Here is a 20,391-nt window from a genome sequence, read left to right on the forward strand (position 1 = left end):
GGAAATAGGTAAGGACAGCTTAGTGGCCCCCTTAGGCACCTTTGGAGGTGATTGGTGCTTCCAGAGGCCTGTCTGTCAGAGCTTTGTGGCTTGAGGACAGGATATGGGCTGCTTTTGGGGCCAACTTAACTCATCCACCTGAGCGTTGTGCAGCCCCGGGGGGGGGGTGACCTGAGAAGGCCCCCCTACTCACCTACTGGGTGTGGCCAGGGGAAGGGGTAAGCAGAGGGGGCTTGCCCTGGTCCCCAGCAGGGGCTGGTCGCCCGTGAGCTGTATGGCAAGATGCTTGCTTATAGGTAGTTCTGCACCTAGGTTTCCCTCTGCAGGTCACTTTAAATTGGGTTTTTGTATAATTTAATAAAGTGGCCCTTGTTCAACCCAGCTGATGTGTCCTTGTCTTATTTCACCCCTTTACTTGCAACTATTACTGGCAATTTGCAAGCAACAGGAGACCAGTGTGTAACTCCCAAATATACCTACCCAGCTTCTCTCTCCTCTCCAGAAACCTAGACCACAAATTATTCCTACATGAAGTAATGACTGAGGCATGTGCATAGTCAGTAAGAGATGGAGCTCCACTGAGGGCTATGCCAGTCCCTTCCTTGATCATCTTGTGCAATCATGGTAAATCTGAGAAGGACCTTTGAAGCATTTGCACAACCAGGATGGATTCCTTTCTTGTCACACTGTGCTACAGGAGTAAACAATGAAATCACCATAGTAGCCCTCCCCATCGCTGAAGGGACAGGACTTTTTTGGGGGGACATAAGGCTTGAAGAGACCTCCCATTTCCCCCCTTTAGTCAAGAGTCAAGCCTTTGATTTTGGCAGATGTTATTAACTTTTGTTGAACTCTTTTCAGCTTTTGATTCATCCTTTAAATCTGCAATCAAATCAGAAGTTGATGTTATTCAAGAATAAGTGATTATGTGAACAAGCCCTTAGATTTTGTCTCTTCCCCAAAATTTCATCAAGATATATAGGGAATGCCAGTCATTCATGTGTCCAATATGAACAGAGCGAGCATGCGCAAAGTCATGAGAAGAAATGCTGGATGCTAAGACTGCAGTCTTATGGAAACTTACCTTAGAGCAATTCTCATTAAACACAGCGGGACTTGATTCCAAGTAAACATACATAGGGTTGCACTGAATGTCTTAGATCTCCTGCTGTTTGATATTCTGGATTGTTTTAATGGGCCTACACTGAGTAGGACTAATGTTAGTTGGAATCCTTTGGATTTTCTGCCAAAACCTGAGCCAGCATTTTTCACACGCACGTTATTTGGGCACAAAAGAGTATTGGAAAATTATAGCTGTGCTTACATTCACAACATTGTGTTTAAAAAATGGGAAAAAAATAAATTTAAAAAAACATCCAGAGTCTGATAGATAAGGTAGCGTAGAAATGTTAACAGAACCAAAAACAGAACCAGGGATGCAGGAAAGGAAATGAGCATAGTGAGTTGCCTTATACTAAGTCAGATCACAGCTCCATCTACCTCGATCTCATCTATCCAGGCTGACAGTGGCTTTCTCAGATTTGAGACTGGAGTCCTTCCGAGCCCTACCAAGAGATGCCAGAGATTAAACCTGGGACATTTTGCATGCACAGCAGATACTGCATCACACAGCCATATCTACTATATATTTTGGGAAATTGCTTATCTGTTCTCTCTGCATTCGGACACCCCTTAAGATGTCGTAATCAAATTTTGGACAATGGTTCATGAGATCAAGGAGCAGGTTTGATTACAAGTGGGTACCATTTTGAATCAAAAGGGTGGTGGTGGACTGAACCTTTCACAACTGCAGATTTTACCCACTGATTTTAAAACTGTGCTGATTTTTTGGGTTTCTTGGAATTCCCAAGGCTGCTAGTCCTCTGTAAGAGGTCAATTTATAAAATGCAAACCATTTAATCTCTATTTTATTTAAATTAAGGTTAACTGCTGCATTCCCAGAAGGGGAGAACAATCCTAATGCAGTGTGGGGAGAAGCTGAGTGACTGATTCACTGAAGTCCAGGCAGTTTGTGTCTGGCAGGGTGGTTCTTCTGTACATTGTGCTACACCATCTCTAGGCTGGATCCAGAGGTCTTTCCACTTGCTACAACGGCTGGGTGTAGCCTTTCATCTATAGAGTGCAGCCAGGTCCTCCACCATGGTGCAGCCCCCACCCCCACGGGAGCCCTTCTCTGCCAGCAAAGGGGCATAATTCTAATCCCATCCCCAGCCATCAATGTCAGTAGCAACAGTAAAAGAGCACACAAAGACAGAATATGATTATATATATTACAAAATAACTCTTCCCAAATTCTTGACATTAATGGCAACACAGTTGGTACATGCTTCTGGAAAGTGGATTTCAACATCACTGAAATGCAAATAGTAGTGCTGCATGAAAAATAATTTCCATAATGCTGAGCAAGAGGAAGTATCGAGAACTTATTAGACATTAGACTTTAATGTCTAACTAGAGGAAAGGGTTAAGAACTCATCCATTAGTTCCAAAAACAGAGGTCATCTTCATGTGCCTCTATTCTGTTCTTGTTGGTAATTTAATCCTGATATGATAGTAGGGTAGCTTCTAGGTGACCTATTTATTAAGCATTCAACCTGATTTATTTGCACAAACTTTGTGGAAAGGTGATATGGCACCAGCTGTTTATTGAGCATTCATTCTGATTTGTTTTGCAGGGAGTTTATATGATTGTCGAGCAATTGCTATTACATACTTTCCAGTGCATTTTTCCATGATGTACTGCAAAAAGTCTGATTTTGAGTTGTTATTTTATACACCTCTTAAATGCCAAAATGGTTTACAATGAATCCCATCTGTAAAATAGTGAGCGTATGGAAGCTTCCCTGGATTTTAACATCCATTCTTCAGTTTTATGAATAATTTTTATTTTTGTTTAGAAATACTTGAAGGAGGGTTGAAGAGATAGAAATGTTATAAACAAACAAACAAGCATTTTGATATCACAGCCCCAAAATTACTCATGGATTAAGCCCATCAAAGCCAGTTTATAGGACATTCAGCTGGATCCTATGCATATTTAATAGGAAGTTAAGTCTCGCTTGTGCAAAGCTGCTCAGAATTATATCCTGAGTCCTGTGGGGCAAAAAGTTATATCAATAGGACTTTCACCTTCCTACTTGCTATCTATGGACCTAGGAAGTGCCAAATCAATTGTCAAACAGAGGCTATTGGACATAGACTACCAAGAGCTCCAAGGAGTTGCACAGGAACCATGTTCCCCTCAGTCATTGAGTCTGTCAGGCCTTCTTTGAAAAGGTGGGATACCTTACTTAAGATGGCTATCTGTTCCCAGATATAGGAAGGCATTATCTTTTACACGGTTTAATGTCGTACCTTCCAAATTTTTATAAGTCAGATACAACAAAATTCCAATGAACAACAAATACTGCCTCTGCAATAATGTCAAGGTGGAGTCTATTACACATGTTCTCTTTAATTGCAGCTATTACCAAGGGGCTTGAAAAGACCTAATACATCCTCTAACACAGTCCTTTCCAGACCACTTGAGTCTCTTATGATTATTTTACTTCAGTGCTCAAATAAATCAATCACTGTGCAAGTGACAACATTTCTGAATCTGGCTATTCGAACCAGACCTCTTATGATTTGTTTTGTCATAAATTTGTATCTATCCAGTCTGTTTTAACACATTTACTTGTTCAACATGTATGTATTTAATATTATGTATTAGTGGTCAGTTGACCGTAAATAAAAATTGATTGATACAGCCTGAGTCATCATGATTAATTAAAATCCCATTAATTTTCATAGGATTTAGTAAAGACTGAGATTACTTGCCCAATGCATGAAAAACTTAAAGGGGGGCATTACCTAACATTGAGGCTGAGTTGCAAGAAAAGGCCAGACCACTGACAAATAATTACACTGATTTAAAGCATGAGAAAGAGGAGCAAGCAGCCCAAGACATCAGAGAGCTTTGGTGTCTATTCTGAGAAGTATGAAATGACACAATTCTCAGATAAAGGGCATCCTTTATGTTCTGCAAATCTGTGAAGTTCTGGAATAAGGGATGTCTCAAAATATAAGGAACATTTGGCAACATGAGGCCAGTCAGATTGCATTCCACAGTGACAAGGGAGCTATTCTTATAGAAATCAACTAAAGGTTAGCATAATACACAAAGATAAGATCTTGCAGAGAGCAGAGAATATATATATCTCTTAACAGAAGCAGTGGGAAGTGAATCCAGGCTAATCCATTTATTTGGTACCCTTGGCTGCATGATTCAGCATTTCTCATGTGAATCATTTATAAAAGGACAAAGCTACCAACCCCATTGGGTAGGAAAGCAATAAATTCAAGGCTAATGAGGGATTGCTGAGAGGTATGACTGCAAATCCCCATTGCTAATAAAAGCATTTGCCTGCCTTTTTGGAAAGCAGTATATCTTTAAACAGTTCCTTTCTGAAACATAAACACCCTGGCAGTTTAGAATCGATGCCGCACAACAAATTTGTGTATTTTTTCCCCTTCTCCACCTGGCAGAAAATGAATGCAGAGTACTAATTGCAGGAAATGTGCTGGTGTCAGTGTTCTGTGACTCGACGCCATTTTCTGAACGGAGCAATTATACACTACCTGACTGGCACATTATAATAATCACTCCCTGTAGATGCAACATATGGCACTCCTTTGGTTTTTCAATACTTTGTTGAGAGAGCTGAATGTGCGGGGAGGCTATTATCTTAAAAACAACACTACATAACTCTTCATAGCTGCCTCAGTCTTGTTGACAAGCCAAATGTGGGAGGATCTGAAACCTTTAGACAGTGTCCGCATTCCTTCTCTCTTTTGCGCTTTTTAGCCTCTGCTCCCAGTTTCTCATTAATATCGCCTGCTCTTTTTGTAGGGGGAAATGACATTGAGCAGAACCCATGGGGGATTCCTACGTGGACAAGCTCCACCGAAAAGAACAGGAGTTGCAGGAGAAGAGTAAGGTTTTCACAGGGGACATGTTGCTTGATTATGGACATTTATTTATTACTGAAGGGGGGTATTATTTCAAAAATGGCTTCTTTTGTTTCTTTCCTATTTCACCAGGTCTAGTACTTTTATTCTCTCAGCTCTCTCTTCCACTTCACCCTGTGCTTTCCTTTATGGGCCTCTTTCTTCCCCACTACTCCCAGTAAAGGCTAGTCCACTAGGACACATGGGGTGCTGCCCCACCAACCTCAGCCTGCCCTCAGCCAGCCCCCACCTGCATGCCTTCTTGCAAACTGTCAAAGGAGTGGCCCTGGCTGTCAGCTTCCTCCTCCTTTGTCTTGTTGTTGCCATTGTAGTACTCAGCAGGGAGAAGGATGGGAACAAAACTAGAATCAGCTGTCTCTGCCTGTCATTGGCTCCAGCTCCACCTATTGTTGGGCTCTCTGCCTTCTGTCCTACCAGTCCCAGTGGGCACCAGCCACTACTGATTACACCTGTATTGCTGCTTATGTCTATCCATATCTCCTGTCCTCATTATTACCAGTATTTGGGCCACCAACTCTCCTTGCTGCTTTTTTCACCTCCTTTCCCAAACTTAACCCGGCAAGGAGAAACTGGTGAATTTGCAGCCCAAATTGAGACTTGGATGTTCTCTGGCACCAATGGATGCTTGTATCAGCAGCATATAAGCTTCAATATGACTTACTGTTCAATTGGAGGTCTACATTTGTCCTCCCTGTTGTTCCCTCCCTTATCTCAGCAAGATAAATTAGGGCAAAGGCCACCAACATGGCTCCTGCAGATGAGATTATTTATTAAATTTATATCCCACCCTTCCTCCCGAAGGAGCCCAGGGCAGCAAACAAAACAATTTAACAACAACAAAAATAGAAAAACAGTTAAAAACATTCGAAAAACAGTTACAGTTAAGACATTCTAAAAACAGCTGCAGGTAAAAACACTCTAAAAACCATTGCAAATAAAAACAGTGATAACTGTTCAGTGATATCTGGATTGCCAGGAACAATCTCCAGCCATCAAATGCCTGGGTAAACAGGAACGTTTTCAAATTCCTCCTAAAAGTCAGTAATATTGGAGACAGATGTACCACACCAGGAGGGCATTCCACAAAGTCACCACTGAAAAGGCCTTGTCACAGGTCAATGCCAACCAAGCAGCCGGCAGTGGCACCACTAACAAGTTCTCACCTGCTGATCATAGGGTCCAAGATGGTTGATACGGGGGAAGATGCTCTTTTAGGTACTTGGGTCCCAAGTCATTTAGGGCTTTATATGCTCGCCAGTGTGGTGTAGTGGTTATGGTGCTGGACTACGACCTGGGAGACCAGGGTTCAAATCCCCACATAGCCACGAAGCTCACTGCTTGACCTTGGGCCAGTCACTACCTCTCAGACTCATGAAAACCCTATTCATAGGGTCGCCAAAAGTCAGAATCGACTTGAAGGCTCAAAATTGATTGATGCTCGCACTAACACCTTGAATTGGGACTGGTAGCCCATGCACTGCTTTCAGGTCTGGTGACACATGATCCCATCGAGCTGTTCCACTTACCAATCTACTAGCCGCATTCTCCACTAGCTGCAGCCCCCAGACTATCTTTATGGGCAGCCCCTCACATAGTGCATGACGGTAGTCTAATTGGTAAATTACCAGAGCATAGACAACTGAGGCCAGGATATCCCAGTCCAGGAGCAGCTGTAATTGGTGATAAGCACTCCTAACCACAGAAGTGCATAAGCACTCCTAACCACAGAAGCCATTTGGGACTCTGCTCACAAGTTGCAATCCAGGAGTACTCCCGGACTATGAACCTATTTCTTCAGGGACAGGTTGTACACCTAATTCCACCCACCACAGCACTTCTGTCTTATCAGGATTCAGCCTCAGTTTATTGCCCCCCATCCAGCCAATCATTGCCTACAGATAGCTGTCCAACACTTTCACAGCCTCTTCTGATTCAGATGGAACGGAGATATAGAGCTGCATGTCATCAGCATACTGTGCTCCAAATCCCTTGATGACAGCTCCCTATGATTTCACACAGAATGATGCTAAATAACCTAGGAGTCACAATGGACCCTTGTGGAACCCTACTTCTCAAAAGCCATGGAGCCAAGCAACAATCTCCTAGTACTACTTTTTGGTAGTGACCCTGCAGATAGGATCGAAACTACTGCAATGTAGTACCTCCAACATTTATGAAGAATTCTATTCTTCCCTTTTTAAAATATTTTAATATTAAAAATACACAAATGACTCTCAAAAATTAAGAGAAACCACATAGTTATACATAGTCAAGAGTACTATGAACACAAGCCCTATTCATTCAATTTCTCTCCCTCTGCCCTTTGAATGAGGTTGAGTCTGTTGGCTCCACCCCTTCCTGCATGTTCCCATTGCCATTCCTGCAGCCCTCCGTGTATTGGGGCTGAGGGCTCAATGTCTGCAGTGAGGATCCTTTTCTTGCACAATTCATAACTTTGATCTTCTGAGGTTATAAACTGTACACATAATCTACTTGAGTTGCAGAATTCAGGCCATCTCCCCGAATACATGGGCCTTGCAGAAATGACAACAGGGACAAAAAGGAAGGACTGAGTTCAATAGCATAACCTCTGCTCTCCTGTTGTGTGATGGTAATCTCGTAGGCCCCCCTCTAGGATGCACACCTTAACGTGGTGAGGGGGTTTGATAGTGTTGAAGAAGCTAAGAGCAATGCCGTCAGGAGTCTAGACCAAGAGGCTAGACTCCTAGCTGAGACACCAGACTAAGATGCACCCAGAATCAGAGGAAGGCAATGGTGAACCACCTCTGAATACCTCTTACCATGAAAACACAGAAGAAGAGGAATTGGAGAGATTTTATGCAGAAGTACAGGAAGAAATTGATCACACGCCAAAACAAGATCTGTTGATAATCATGGGGGACTGGAATGCAAAAGTAGGGAACAGAGAAGAACTAGGAATTGTGGGAAAATGGGACTTAAGAGACAGAAATGAAGCAGGAGAAAGACTTATTGAATTCTGTGAAGCTAGTAATTTGTTTCTTGCAAACACATTTTTTGAGCAACCGAAAAGATGACTGTACACATGGACATCACCAAATGGTCAATATAGAAATCAATTTGATTATATAATTGGTAGCATAAGATGGAGAAGTTCCATACGTTCTGCGAAAACAAGACCAGAAACAGACTGCGGAACAGATCATGAACTGGTTGTATTAAAAACCAGAGTAAAGCTAAAGAAGTACAACAAAACAATCATAATGCCAAAATACAATTTAAATAACATCCCAGAAGAATACAAAGATCAAATAAGGAACAGATTTGAGGCTTTAAACTTAGTTGACAGAGAACCAGAAGAACTATGGAGTGAAGTCAGAGACATTATCTGGGAAGAATGCAAAAAGACAATACCTCTAGTTAAAAAGAGAGAAAGACCTTAATGGATGACTCAATGGATTACACACAACAAGCATTAAAAGCAAAGCCTGTCTGTAGGGAAAAGCAGAGAGAAGGTCAAGCAAATTCCTGAGCATCTTTCTGTGCCAAGAATGGGTAATGCGTGACTGCCGATCATTAATTTGGTATTGTTAAGACAATGTACACAATCTCTTGATTAATATACTTTTTACTATTTGATCTTGGGAAAGCAAATTATTAGAGAGTCCTGGTTTCATATGGGAAAAGTCTTCATAATAGTGGAGGGGAGATAAAAATTGGGCTTTCTACTGATTTTATAATGTGTTTGATGGAAAGTGGCTGGCCCAGATTTACCCCTTTTCCTTTACTGTGTTCCCTAATCATTTTTATATTATGTGGCTTTCATCTATAATATGGTGATTTGAAATTAATCCTTTTCTATAGCAGAGTATAGAATTTCCAGTTCTCTAAGGGGAACCAAAATTGGCTTTGCATCATGGTATTTTCTAAAGTACAAGCTGTTATGTCTTAGGGATGTCCCAGGCCAGCTTGGCTGATCAGAAGCCATGATGGGAATGGAATGTAGGGTACATATGGGTCTCAGAACAGTACAAGATCATCAGCATCTATGACAGTAGAATAGGGGTAATATCAGTCAAGGGGACAGACTGACATTAATCTAAGAGACATGAACACAATGAGATGGGAGATATCTGTAAAACTATGAATATACATGTATTCATTTTAATAAAGTTATCTGGTTTGTTGGAAATATTTCAAGAGGGAAGAACTGTTACGAAGAACATAGGGGATTGGTAAACTACTGTCACATGCTGTAATTTTAAGGTATAAAAGATCTGTGCACACCATACCTCTTTGCAGTCCAGATTTCTGGAGGACTGACCCTGCATATGCTTGTAAGTTAATAAAGGCCTACCTTTTTGCTCTAAGCCTGTGTCATTGATTTTTTAAAGGACCCCCAGCAAAGATCCCACAGGAGAAAATAAATAAAAATTTCTCCATCAGAACTTGTCAAGGATTGTCAATACCTCGGCACAATCATTAACCAAAATGGAGACAATAGTCAAGAAATCAGAAGAAGGCTAGGACTGGGGAGGGCAGCTCTGAGAGAACTAGAAAAGGTCCTCAAATGCAAAGATGTACCACTGGACACTAAAGTCAGGATCATTCAGACCATGGTATTCCCAATCCCCTTGTATGGATGTGAAAGTTGGTATGTGAAAAAAGTGGATAAGAGAAAAATCTACTCATTTGAAATGTGGTGTTGGAGGAGTGCTTTGCACATACCATGGACTGCAAAAAAGACCAATAATTGGGTGTTAGAACAAATTAAACCAGAACTGTCACTAGAAGCCACAGTGATGAAACTGAGGTTATCATACTTTGGACACATAATGAGAAGACCTGAATCACTAGAAAAGACTAGAATGCTGGGAAAAACAGAAGGGAGTAGAAAAAGAGGATGGCCAAACAAGAGATGGATTGAATCAATAAAGGAAGTCACAGACCTGAACTTACAAGATCTGAACAGGGTGGTTCATGACAGATGCTATTGAAGGTCGCTGATTCATAGGGTCGCCATAAGTCGTAATCGACTTGAAGGCACATAACAACAACAAACTCATAGGCTGGAGGGGAGGGGTGAGAAAATTAATGAATAGGGCTACAGTCTAAATTGTCCTCTGGGTGGCACTGGCACAATGTCTGTTCGCAATCTACAGTCAGCAAAATTGCCAGTCCACTACTCCTCTGTCCTTGTCCCTGTGTCCCTGATTCTCTTCCTTCGCTAACAGTGACGAATCTAATCACACCATGTACATAAATGAAAGAGAAGGAAATTGTAAAAATACAAAATCTCAAAGACAAATGTATTCAGGTTTTGGATCAAATGTGATAAGAACGAGAGAAAAAATAAAATAAAATAAAATAAGCCATGCATTTGCAGAACTCATAACAATATCATGCCTGTTACGTCTGGGAAAAAAGTACCATTGCTATAACTGAATGGTACGTTTCTGGCACAAACTAGGCTAGTCAAGCACTTGTTAGGTTCATTGCTTTTAATGTGAGAGTTTTCCATACATGTCTAACTTTCCCACTGAAATCAATGGAACTTGAAAATTGTTAATTTTGGCTGGTTGTACCCATAAGATTTACATTAGGCACTAAACCTGCTGTGTTCAATTTGCTTTGCTATCTTAGTACTATATCCAAATGAATGCACAAATACCACCTCCTCTGGTATTCCATTTTGCAATTGACTTGTTCACAACTTTCTTATTCAGGTGTCAAATATAACCAGCCTAAGATGGGATTTTGACACAGCATCACAATATTAAACAAAATGGGCAGTAAACAAGGGAAATGAGCCAGCCAAATAGCACAACAGAGCTCCACTGTAGCTATTTACTTAATGCCACATGCAGTCAGGTGTTACAATATGTGCCATTCTGAAAAATCTGCAGCAGATTAATGAATTCATTAAAGGCAATTGGGTTTCTTGCATGAGTTAAGATTTCAGATTTAGTGCCTACTCTGTTTGTAACATTTGTTGTGACATTTGTGTAGGTTTTTTAAAAGGATGCTATGAAATTAATGAAACAACTAGGGTTGTTGTTGCCTGTTATGAACTTTAGAAAGCCATTTTATAACTCTGTGAATTCTTTCAGCATTTATGTAATGCCACTATATACCCAGTACAAGTTATCTACAATTCCATTACATTCCATAACATCCAAAGAAGCTGGAGCCAGCAAATAACAATCCTATGCATGCTTATTTAGAAGAAAGTCCAACTGCATTCAATAGGGTGTACTCTCCAGCAACTGCTTAAGACAGCAGTCATTATGAATTGTCCCAGGGTAGCTCAGAGATGTAAAGCTGAAAAAGTCAACAATTTCTGATCTAGTCTCTTTTAGACTGTAGTTGGTTCATCATTTTGTCTCTGAAGATACATGATGTGACAACTTTCCAGAAGTTCAACAGGTCTAGGTCTGGTCAATGCCTGGCATCTGGGAGCCCTGTTTTGTGTGCTGTTTTGAATTCCATTACAAAAGTAATGAATATCCTACCTATAATGGAACTTATATTATAAATATAATAAATAAATATATTAATAAGAGATGTAGCATGCATAGAAGGTAGAAAGAACACAGCGTCTTGGTTTGGCTCAAGGGATTTTGAGCTGTCCACAAATCTACCATTTTTTTTTAATGAGTGAAAATCTTTGCCTTTTATAGACAAGCCTGGATATATGACTGCTAAGAGAACAATCAAAGCTTTCCATAAATAAAAGCTATCCTGAAAGCTATTTGCATGGAGTTGCTTCAGACCTTAAATAATATTCACTAATACGCAAAAAACCTTGTGGTTTAAGAATGTACCTATAGCCCACAGATATTTCTACCAAACTTTAAAAAGCAGGGAAATTGGGCAGTTATATTGAATGCACCAGGGGAGCAGGAGACCTGACCTCCTCTCTGAGGTATTGTACTGCCCTACAAATTTGTCAAAATGCGAACACACTTTGGGTTGGTCCTTCACAGTCCAATCCACTTGCTGTGTAGCTTGGAAGAATTTGGTAACATGTGCCTCTGAGCATATGGTGAGTGGTGGCAACACCTGCCATCTCCAAAGATGGATAATTATATTTTTGTATGTTTGTTGGTGTTCTTCTTATTTTGCTTCTTTCCTGTGTTACTAATGTTTCTACAGAGAATCTAAACCAGAAAATTTCCCCCCTCCTTATTCATCCTAGAAATCTGTGTCAAATGTATTTTTATTAATTTCAAAGCCTTTTTATTGGTCATTGTCATGTGATGGTGAAGACAGCCTTTTGTGTTTTATATTGGAGGTTATGTTCTATTTCTATTTTGGGTGCATTAACAGTTGAATCTGAAACTGCAGTTTGATGTAAAATCAGACTGATCACAGTATGTTGCTGCTTCAGCAATGACTCTAGCTGTCGGAAAAAAGAGGATGCATGTTTTCAGCCTGCTATGTTTAAACCACTGCATTTAAGGCAAGGTGTTCACGATCAATTAAAAACATAGAGCACATCTAGAATTTTGCTGGAATATATTTCACCTCCCACTGTCTTGTCTTGTGCAAATTGAGACACTTCTGAGGTCCACTGGAGACTATTTTGCAGAAGTCAGTGCCATTATTCCACAATTATGTTTGGAGGTTTTTTAGTATAAATTTTGCAAAGTGTTGCTGTACTTCACATATTCATAGAAACAAAAGCAAAAGAAAATGATTTCCTATAGGAAACTTTTCTAAAATTGCAAAGTAAATCAGACATATTTAAAGTGACCATCTCAACTATATCAACTGTCTTAATAATGTTGCTTCCTCCCGGCTAAAACAAGATCAGCACAGGACATATCTTCTTTCTATTATTTGGGCTGATTACAGGTGTTGCCACCACTCACCATATGCTCAGAGGCACATGTTACCAAATTCTTCCAAGCTACACAGCAAGTGGATTGGACTGTGAAAGACCAACCCAAATTGTGTTTGCATTTTGACAACTTTGTAGGGCAGTACAATATCTCAGAGAGTTCAGGTCTCCTGCTCCCCTGGTGCATTCACTATAGCTGCCCAATTTCCCTGCTTTTTAAAGTTTGGTAGAAATATCTGTGGGCTATAGGTACATTCTTAAACCGCAAGGGTTTTTGCGTATTAGTGAATTTCCTTGCTTTTTAATCCGGGAGGTAAGTAATGGGATCCTGCGCAAGTTTGCTGAGAATGGATTGATCATTTGCATGCTTTTTGAGTTAAGTGGGATTTACACACACACACACACGGCAATCATGCTTAGGATAGGTGAAACTGACCACAGGGGATGGGGAAGGGAGGAGGGGGAGGAGGGAGGGGTGGAAAGGCAGAGGGGAGGACTGGGATGGGAGCAGGCAGCAGGGGGAGGGGAGAAGAAGGACAGATGTGGTCATTTGCATGTTTATTGAGTTCAGTGGGATTTACTCCCGTGCAATCATGCTTAGGATAGGTAAAACTGACCATGGGGAGGGAAGCCTGAAGTGGACAGGGGAGGAGGCAGAAGGAAGAGCGCAGAGAGGAGAAAGGGAGAGGAAAGGGGAAGGAGGGAAAAGGCAGGTCTGATCATTTGTATGATTATTGAGTTGAATCGGATATACTCCTATGCAATCATGATTAGGATAGGTAAAATTGACCAGGCTGGGCCTGGCAACCAAGATGTCTTCTGTATCTTTCAAAGTTGTGCAGGGGGAAGGGAGAATTCTACCTTGTGGTTTTTCCCATTACAGTGTTGCAAGAACACCTGCACATGGCTGACTTTCTCTTCTACTAAAGATACAGGATCAGTCTCAGGCCCTGCCCAAATTTAAAACAAAGCTGTCCCTGGCCACATCCACACCAGGCCTCTGTTACACTTTGGACAATCATTATTTATTTATCTATTTATTTAGTGTATTTATATACTGCCCCATAGCCGAAGCTCTCTGGGCGGTTTACAATAACTAAAAACACTAAAAACAAATATACAAATTTAAAAACACATATTTTAAAAACAATTTAAAAGAATTTATCATGGCTTCTCTCAAAGCCACGGCTCAAAGCCAATCATGGCTTCTCTCAAAGAGTCCTGGGAAGTGTAGTTAGTGAAGGGTGCAGAGAGTTGCTAGGAGACGCCCTGTTCCTCTCACAGACCTTCAGTCAGAGTGGCTGACTGTTAAACCATTCTCTCAGGGGAATAGGAGTCTCCTCTCAGCACCATTCACAAACTACACTTCCCAGGATTCTCTGAGGGAAGCCATGACTGTCTCAAGTGAAATCAAGTCTGGTGTGGGTGTGGCCCTCTTATTAGCCAAGCCCAGCAGCTGTGAGGCTTTTAGAACACTGACAGTTGGTCCTTACTGAGCATCCCCCGCGTTATAATAGGCTTCCAGCCAAAATTTCTTAAATTAATTAAAAATCAACCAGGCATTTTTTTAACTTTTTAAACTGCAGTAGATGAAGGTCAGAGTATGGGGCAAGGTCAGTATTAGGATTACAGTTACTCTGTGAACATGGCTGATTTTTAATGAATTTCAACAGATTATGAGAACTCTGGCAGAAAAAAGTCCAAAAGGGCTCTGAGGTTTTTCTCTCTCTTTTTAGATTTTGAACTCTCGATTCTCTCTGACTGTTTTGTGTATCGCCATGAAAATTGACGGGGTTGTTAAGCAAGCATTTCTGAGTTCAGGATTGTAAATTTTGTAAGGTTTTGTTTTGAAATGAGCTTATGGGAAGCATCAGATTGGCATGCGGGGGTATTTTCCATTTAACATTGCGGAATGTGAAAAATCCATGCTGGCTATAGTATACAGCCACTCTTGTGGCTGTATAATGTACAAAATAGGGGAAGCACAAGTGATTTCGCTTCTTCTATTTGACTTTGCACCAATCATTAATGTCCACAGTAGAGATTTCCTACCATGACCATGTCACAAGAACATGTATCTCCTGGCAAAGGGGGTGTCTCTAGATCCTGATATGTATCAATACTGGAAATAATACTGTGTGCATTTCCTGCATTCATGCACATCATTAATCTCAGAAGCTGTTCATGATGCTACAGAACAGACTTGCTAATTCTATGTACACTTACTTGGAGTGAGGTCCATTAAACTTAATGGGACTTAATTCCAAGAAATGCATTGAAGGAAGCTGAAAGGGTGGATTAATTTAAAATCCTAAAATGTAAAATATGGGTGTACATATATATGTTTGTCTAGTTATGGGATATAAGCTGTGCTGAAGACAGGATCACATAAGTAGGGAAGATAATGTTTAACTCAGAATGTGTGTATGGTTCATTTTTATATGAGAACTTTACATATAACTTGTATTGTTATTTGATGTTTACTTTGTGCACTATGAAAAATCTATATACATTTTTATAAGCAGTTGGGTCTTGGTGTTTTATGATGAAAACAGACACATTCATAGAGAATCAACAAGCTCATACTTGTCTAAACTCAACTTTGAACTGTGTAAAACATATGTAACTGATAGTACCTACCTGAAACAAGAATAATAAGGAGCTTGGCCCCAGGTTCCAAGAGGCTATGAAAGAACCTAATGGTAGCTGGGATGTCTTGTACATAATACAGCATCTAGAAAAGATAAGAATCATTTTAATGTAAAATGGGTTCACAGAAGCTTTCCTGTAAATGCTCCCATTTTTGGTGAGAGTAGAAACAATTCAAATATACCCAAACCCATTAATGGATTCATCTCTACACACTCTTTATCCAGGTGCACTACCTAATATAAAGGGCAGCTATCATTCTAGAGCAATATATAAAAGAAAGTCTTCTAGACTATTCTTCCCTTCTTGCTATATTGTCTGTTATATTTTCTTATTTTTCTTCTACACCACTTTGATTCCCTTAAGGAGAAAGAGCAGGATAGAAATATTTTTAAATAAATACATTTTAAGGTCAGTCAGTCAGCGTGGCACATATAGACAGTTTTGCCGTTGTGTGGAGGTATTTCCAGAAGAGTTACACTAAGCACAGGACTGGCCAAAGCCATTTTGCTGCCTGAAACAAAGGACAAGTTTGCGCCTCTTCATTCCATGTACAGAAACTAATAGAACTGGCAGTTGAATCTTAAGCCCTAGTCACATGTTCCTCTCACATGCAAAAAGTACACGAGCAGGGATGAGCACATTAAGCTCCACCTCCCCCATAGCCTTCCAATTTATGGAGGGCAAAGGTTTGAATCAGGGAGCCTCCTCTGCTCGTGGAAGGTTGCAGATTCTGCATAATTAATAAAGGTTCTACACTGCTCAAGAAATGGCCACAAGTCGAGGAGGCTCCCCTCTTCAGACCTTCATCTCCCATGATTTTGAGGGCAACAAGGATGGAAGCTGTGTGGTGGGGAGAACCTTAGCATGCCCATTCCCACCCTTCCTGCTCGCATGTGAGATTTGCACACAAGTTGAGTGCCCGAATAGGGCTTTGCTTCAACACTGGTTATAGTGCTGCATGCTGCGCTCCACCTGAGATTATCAGGCAATAAACAGGTCACTTATGGCACACTAAGGCTCTGCCCATCAACATCTTGCCACCACTCCTCGTTCCACAGCATCTACTGCCTGAGGCAGCCTCCTTACTCTGCCTGGGGTAAGGCTGGCCCTGACTAAGCACTCTTAAGCAGGCTCTGCGTAAGAAGCATCTTTACTCCATTTGATTTCCTTCCATTTTTAGAACTAGTATGCAATCTTCTTCCTTTCAAAAATCAGACCTTAACTTTTCTGTTAGATCTGAGGATTTGCATGGCCACATTGAAGAAACATTTTGTTGAGAAGTGGGAGAGAGTTTACATAGATCCATTTTGTGCAGATGTACCTGTTCTCAAGCACCTGGAAGAAATGTCTCCCAAAACAAATTCACACAGCTATCTAAAATAATAGCGATAAAATGGGTTCACAAATTTTCCACCGCTAGATTATTGACATGGTAGAATGAACCTGGGTAGCTGACCTATGACAACAGAAGTGGCAGCTGGTGCCCATTGGGGCTGCTGGGACAGAAATCAAGGAGACCAACGTTATGTTTAACCAGAACACCTGTGACAGGCAGAGCCAACTCATTCTAGTTTTGTTCTCATGCTCCTCCATAGTTTAATTCTATTTTAATTGTATATTTTTGTATGTTTTTTACCTATGTGTAGTTTTTATTTGTAAGCCGCCCTGAGTTCCAGTTTTGGGAAAAGGGCGGGGTAAAAATAAAGATTCATTCATTCATTCATTCATGCTGAGTTCTACAACTCACTGAACCTGAGCAAGAGGAAGGTGACAAGCAGTGCCATGCTCTGGCCTGGTTTAAGAGAGAAGGCAGGCAAGTGGAGGCTGGCTGAGGGCAGACTGAGGGGCAGTGCCCCATTTGCCCTAATGGACCAGCTTCCACTGGACAGCAGTTTTACAGAAACAGATAAAAAGACAAAAAGTCCTGTGGCACCTTCAAGACAAACAAAATTATTGTGGCATAAGCTTTTGTGGGCAAGAGCCCACTTTGTCAGGTGCTTCATGATTTAGCAGATATCTCTTGCATTTGGCAACCTTTAGGATTTCATGGTCTTATGGCTCAGTGATTTAGAACAAATACAGTTATTGTAAATAGCCCAAATTGCCATCAAATACCAGGGGTTGGAGTAGTAGAGCTGTGACATGCAAGTTGTGTATCTCACAAGAAAGGTAACATGACAAACATTATTTGTCTTAATTGTCCCAACAGAATTGTCCCAATTACATATGATGCAACCCATTACCTGGATCATGTGGATGAAGTTCCACTTCCTCATCTCTTTGCTGGCCTTCATTCGACTTTCATATTCCAGTGAAGTCTCCTTGTGCCAAGTAAACGTTATGTTCTCAAGGTTTGATGTGTTTGCTACACGTTCTAAAATATGATAGCTTCACAGTTTATCTCAATTGCAAATATGGAATAAATTTCCATTTCAAATCTTAAAGCAGCTGAAAGCCATATATTTTTTAAAAACATGACGGACTGGTGTAATTGGCAGGACCAATCCTGAGCTGCCGGCTCCCTCCTTCCATTCACTCACTTTAACACAGCAAAGCAGCGTGGAGGAAGCACTTTCTGCTGCATACGTTATATGACAGTTTCAGAATCTGTCCCCATTTCCATCCTTTCCGGTATATATGTTCATGTATCTAGTTGCTGTTTTATATCTAGAAACTGGATTTCAGGGGAACATTTTAGATTTAAAGGGCGACGAAAGAGAAATACCTTGAGGCAGTAGCTAAAATGTAGACTATGAGCTATTGAGACAAAGTGAAGCATCACAAAATGTCACTGGGGTTCAATGGGAAAAACTGAAGCACATGACAAGCCCATTGACAACTACTTTTATCATTGGCTGTATAAGATATTTTCATATATCCTGAAACCGGCTTTTCATCCACCAAGATCAAGCGGAAGCTTAGCTACTTCCCATATCTTACCCCCATTTCAACTCCTCATGATCTGTTCTGATTTAAGTGCAGCTTTGAGCACTGAGTAACTGTCAGGTGGTTGCCATGCTTTCTTGATTTCCAATCCAAAAACATTTGCTGTACTTCTCAAGTCCATGGCTGAAAGCTGTCATAAGTGAAGTTCCTGTCTTGGTGCCCAGAACGCTCTCAGAAATGAAGAAAGGTAAGGTTCTGTGTCATTGCCTACTTTAACCCTATTTCAAGCTATGACTCCACTGTTTTGGGGCACACTTGTACTGGCAAAAAGTTCCCCAATAGCTCTAAGGATGCTTCCAGACAACCTGTTTATTGAGCATTCAACCTGATTTGTTTGCAGGGAAATTAAGATGACACTGGCTCTTTAATGAGCATTCATTCTGATTTGTTTTCAGGGAGCTTAGATGATGTAGCATCAAAGCAAGTATTCTCTCCTATTTCCAGTGTATCTTCCCCTCACTTTCTTTATTGTAAAAACTCGGATCTTTGAGGGAGGTGGGTTTATTGTGCAAGACCTTCCAATCAACTATAATTATGGAGCCTGAATTTGTCAGTATGTGACTGAGTCCCACCCAAAAATAGTGACAGTCTGGAAGCGACCTAGGAGTTTTGTATGCATTCAGAGTACCATGCTTTGGTCTAGCTTCAACTCAACACATCAAATCAAAGTGTTACTTTTCTCGAGGCTCTAATTATGATATATCCCTGTAAAATAGATGAGAAATGTTCCACCTGTGCTTATCTCCCTTCCTTTGCGTTCCCTATTGGACATGGGCTACCACTTCTGAATGCTGCAGCTGTTATTCCATCTTCCATTTATCAGTCTCTGGCCTGTACGACCACAGTGCACATCTAATTTGCTATTTTAAACTCAGACATCATTGAGCAGTAATCCATATCAGCATTGAAAATAATCTGACTCAGTCTGCTTCTATTTAATCACTAGAGAGTCTGTGAGGAGGCATCAGGAAAATGAAGAGTAGGGAAAGAAAGTGAATGCCTATCAATGTAGCTTCTCTATGTCAAAAATCAGGGCTGGGCTAACTACCAAAGCAGTTTAGGAAGTCCACAAGACAGTTGCTCTCTTTGGGTGTTCAGACTAACCATGCAAGGGCAAAAGGCATGTAGCTCTGTCCCCAGCCCTACCCCCAATTTCCTTGTGCATGCCAGCCCCACCCCTTCTGTCAGCCCCCTCGTGAAGGTCAGCAGGGAATGGGGTGGGGCCAAGCACACACAGGAATGTTGGTGGCAGGGTTGACATTAGGGATGGGGGAGAAATTCAGTCCAGTTCACATTTAAAGCCAAATCTACCACATCTGCACTTTCCAAAACAATGAGAACCAAAACACAGCCACCCTTCGAAATTCACACATCGAAAGTTTGCAATACAGTTCTCCAACCAAGCCATGTTTATACAAATGCATATGTTAACAGCAAGTGTGTATGAAATGAACATATTAGTGAAAATAAAATACAAAAATGCATTATACAAAGAGAAATTGTTTGAAAATGTGTACATTAGTCAAAACTGCATAATGTGTTTATTAGGAGAAATTTATACTAAACTGCTGGAAATTTTCCATGAAGATTTGTTAATGTTTTAAATCGTAAATTGCTACAGAAACCTGGAGAGGTGAATTTAAGACTGGGAAAATGAGACACCAAGAGAACCGAAATGGGCAGAACCTTCCATTCAAAGCTGACATGCATGCCCCGTGCCCCCTATGCTCTTTTTGCCTGTGTGTGGTCAGGCTGGATACTTGAAGAGGGCTAGCATCTCTCAGGCCCACTTCATATGGAATGGAAACATTTCTACTTTGCCATGTATACAACTAATTAGGGCTTCCCATTCTGAATACATGTATCAAAAAACAGACACATGTGCTTTCATCAGAACTTGCAATACACACATTCTGTCTGTTTATGTCCAAGTAGGAAAA

At 40.8% G+C, this 20,391-nt stretch overlaps 1 protein-coding gene across 3 annotated transcripts in view; it reads right to left on the reverse strand.

Annotated features, from left to right (window-relative positions):
* The window catches only part of HNMT (histamine N-methyltransferase), a 49,651-nt gene that overhangs the window by 6,620 nt on the left and 22,640 nt on the right, over positions 1–20,391 (reverse strand). For 2 of the 3 annotated variants that reach the window (XM_061608895.1, XM_061608894.1), the window contains exons 5-6: positions 17,749–17,879; positions 15,494–15,587 (exon numbers count right to left, since the gene is read on the reverse strand). In XM_061608895.1, the coding sequence (XP_061464879.1) occupies positions 15,494–15,587; positions 17,749–17,879 (225 nt within the window). Of the gene's footprint in view, positions 1–1,500; positions 1,566–15,493; positions 15,588–17,748; positions 17,880–20,391 lie in introns of all 3 variants that reach the window. The other variant, XM_061608896.1, reaches the window with a different exon arrangement.

Source organism: Rhineura floridana, chromosome 2 (genome assembly GCF_030035675.1).
Source record: "Rhineura floridana isolate rRhiFlo1 chromosome 2, rRhiFlo1.hap2, whole genome shotgun sequence".
Classification (NCBI taxonomy): Eukaryota; Metazoa; Chordata; class Lepidosauria; order Squamata; family Rhineuridae; genus Rhineura; species Rhineura floridana.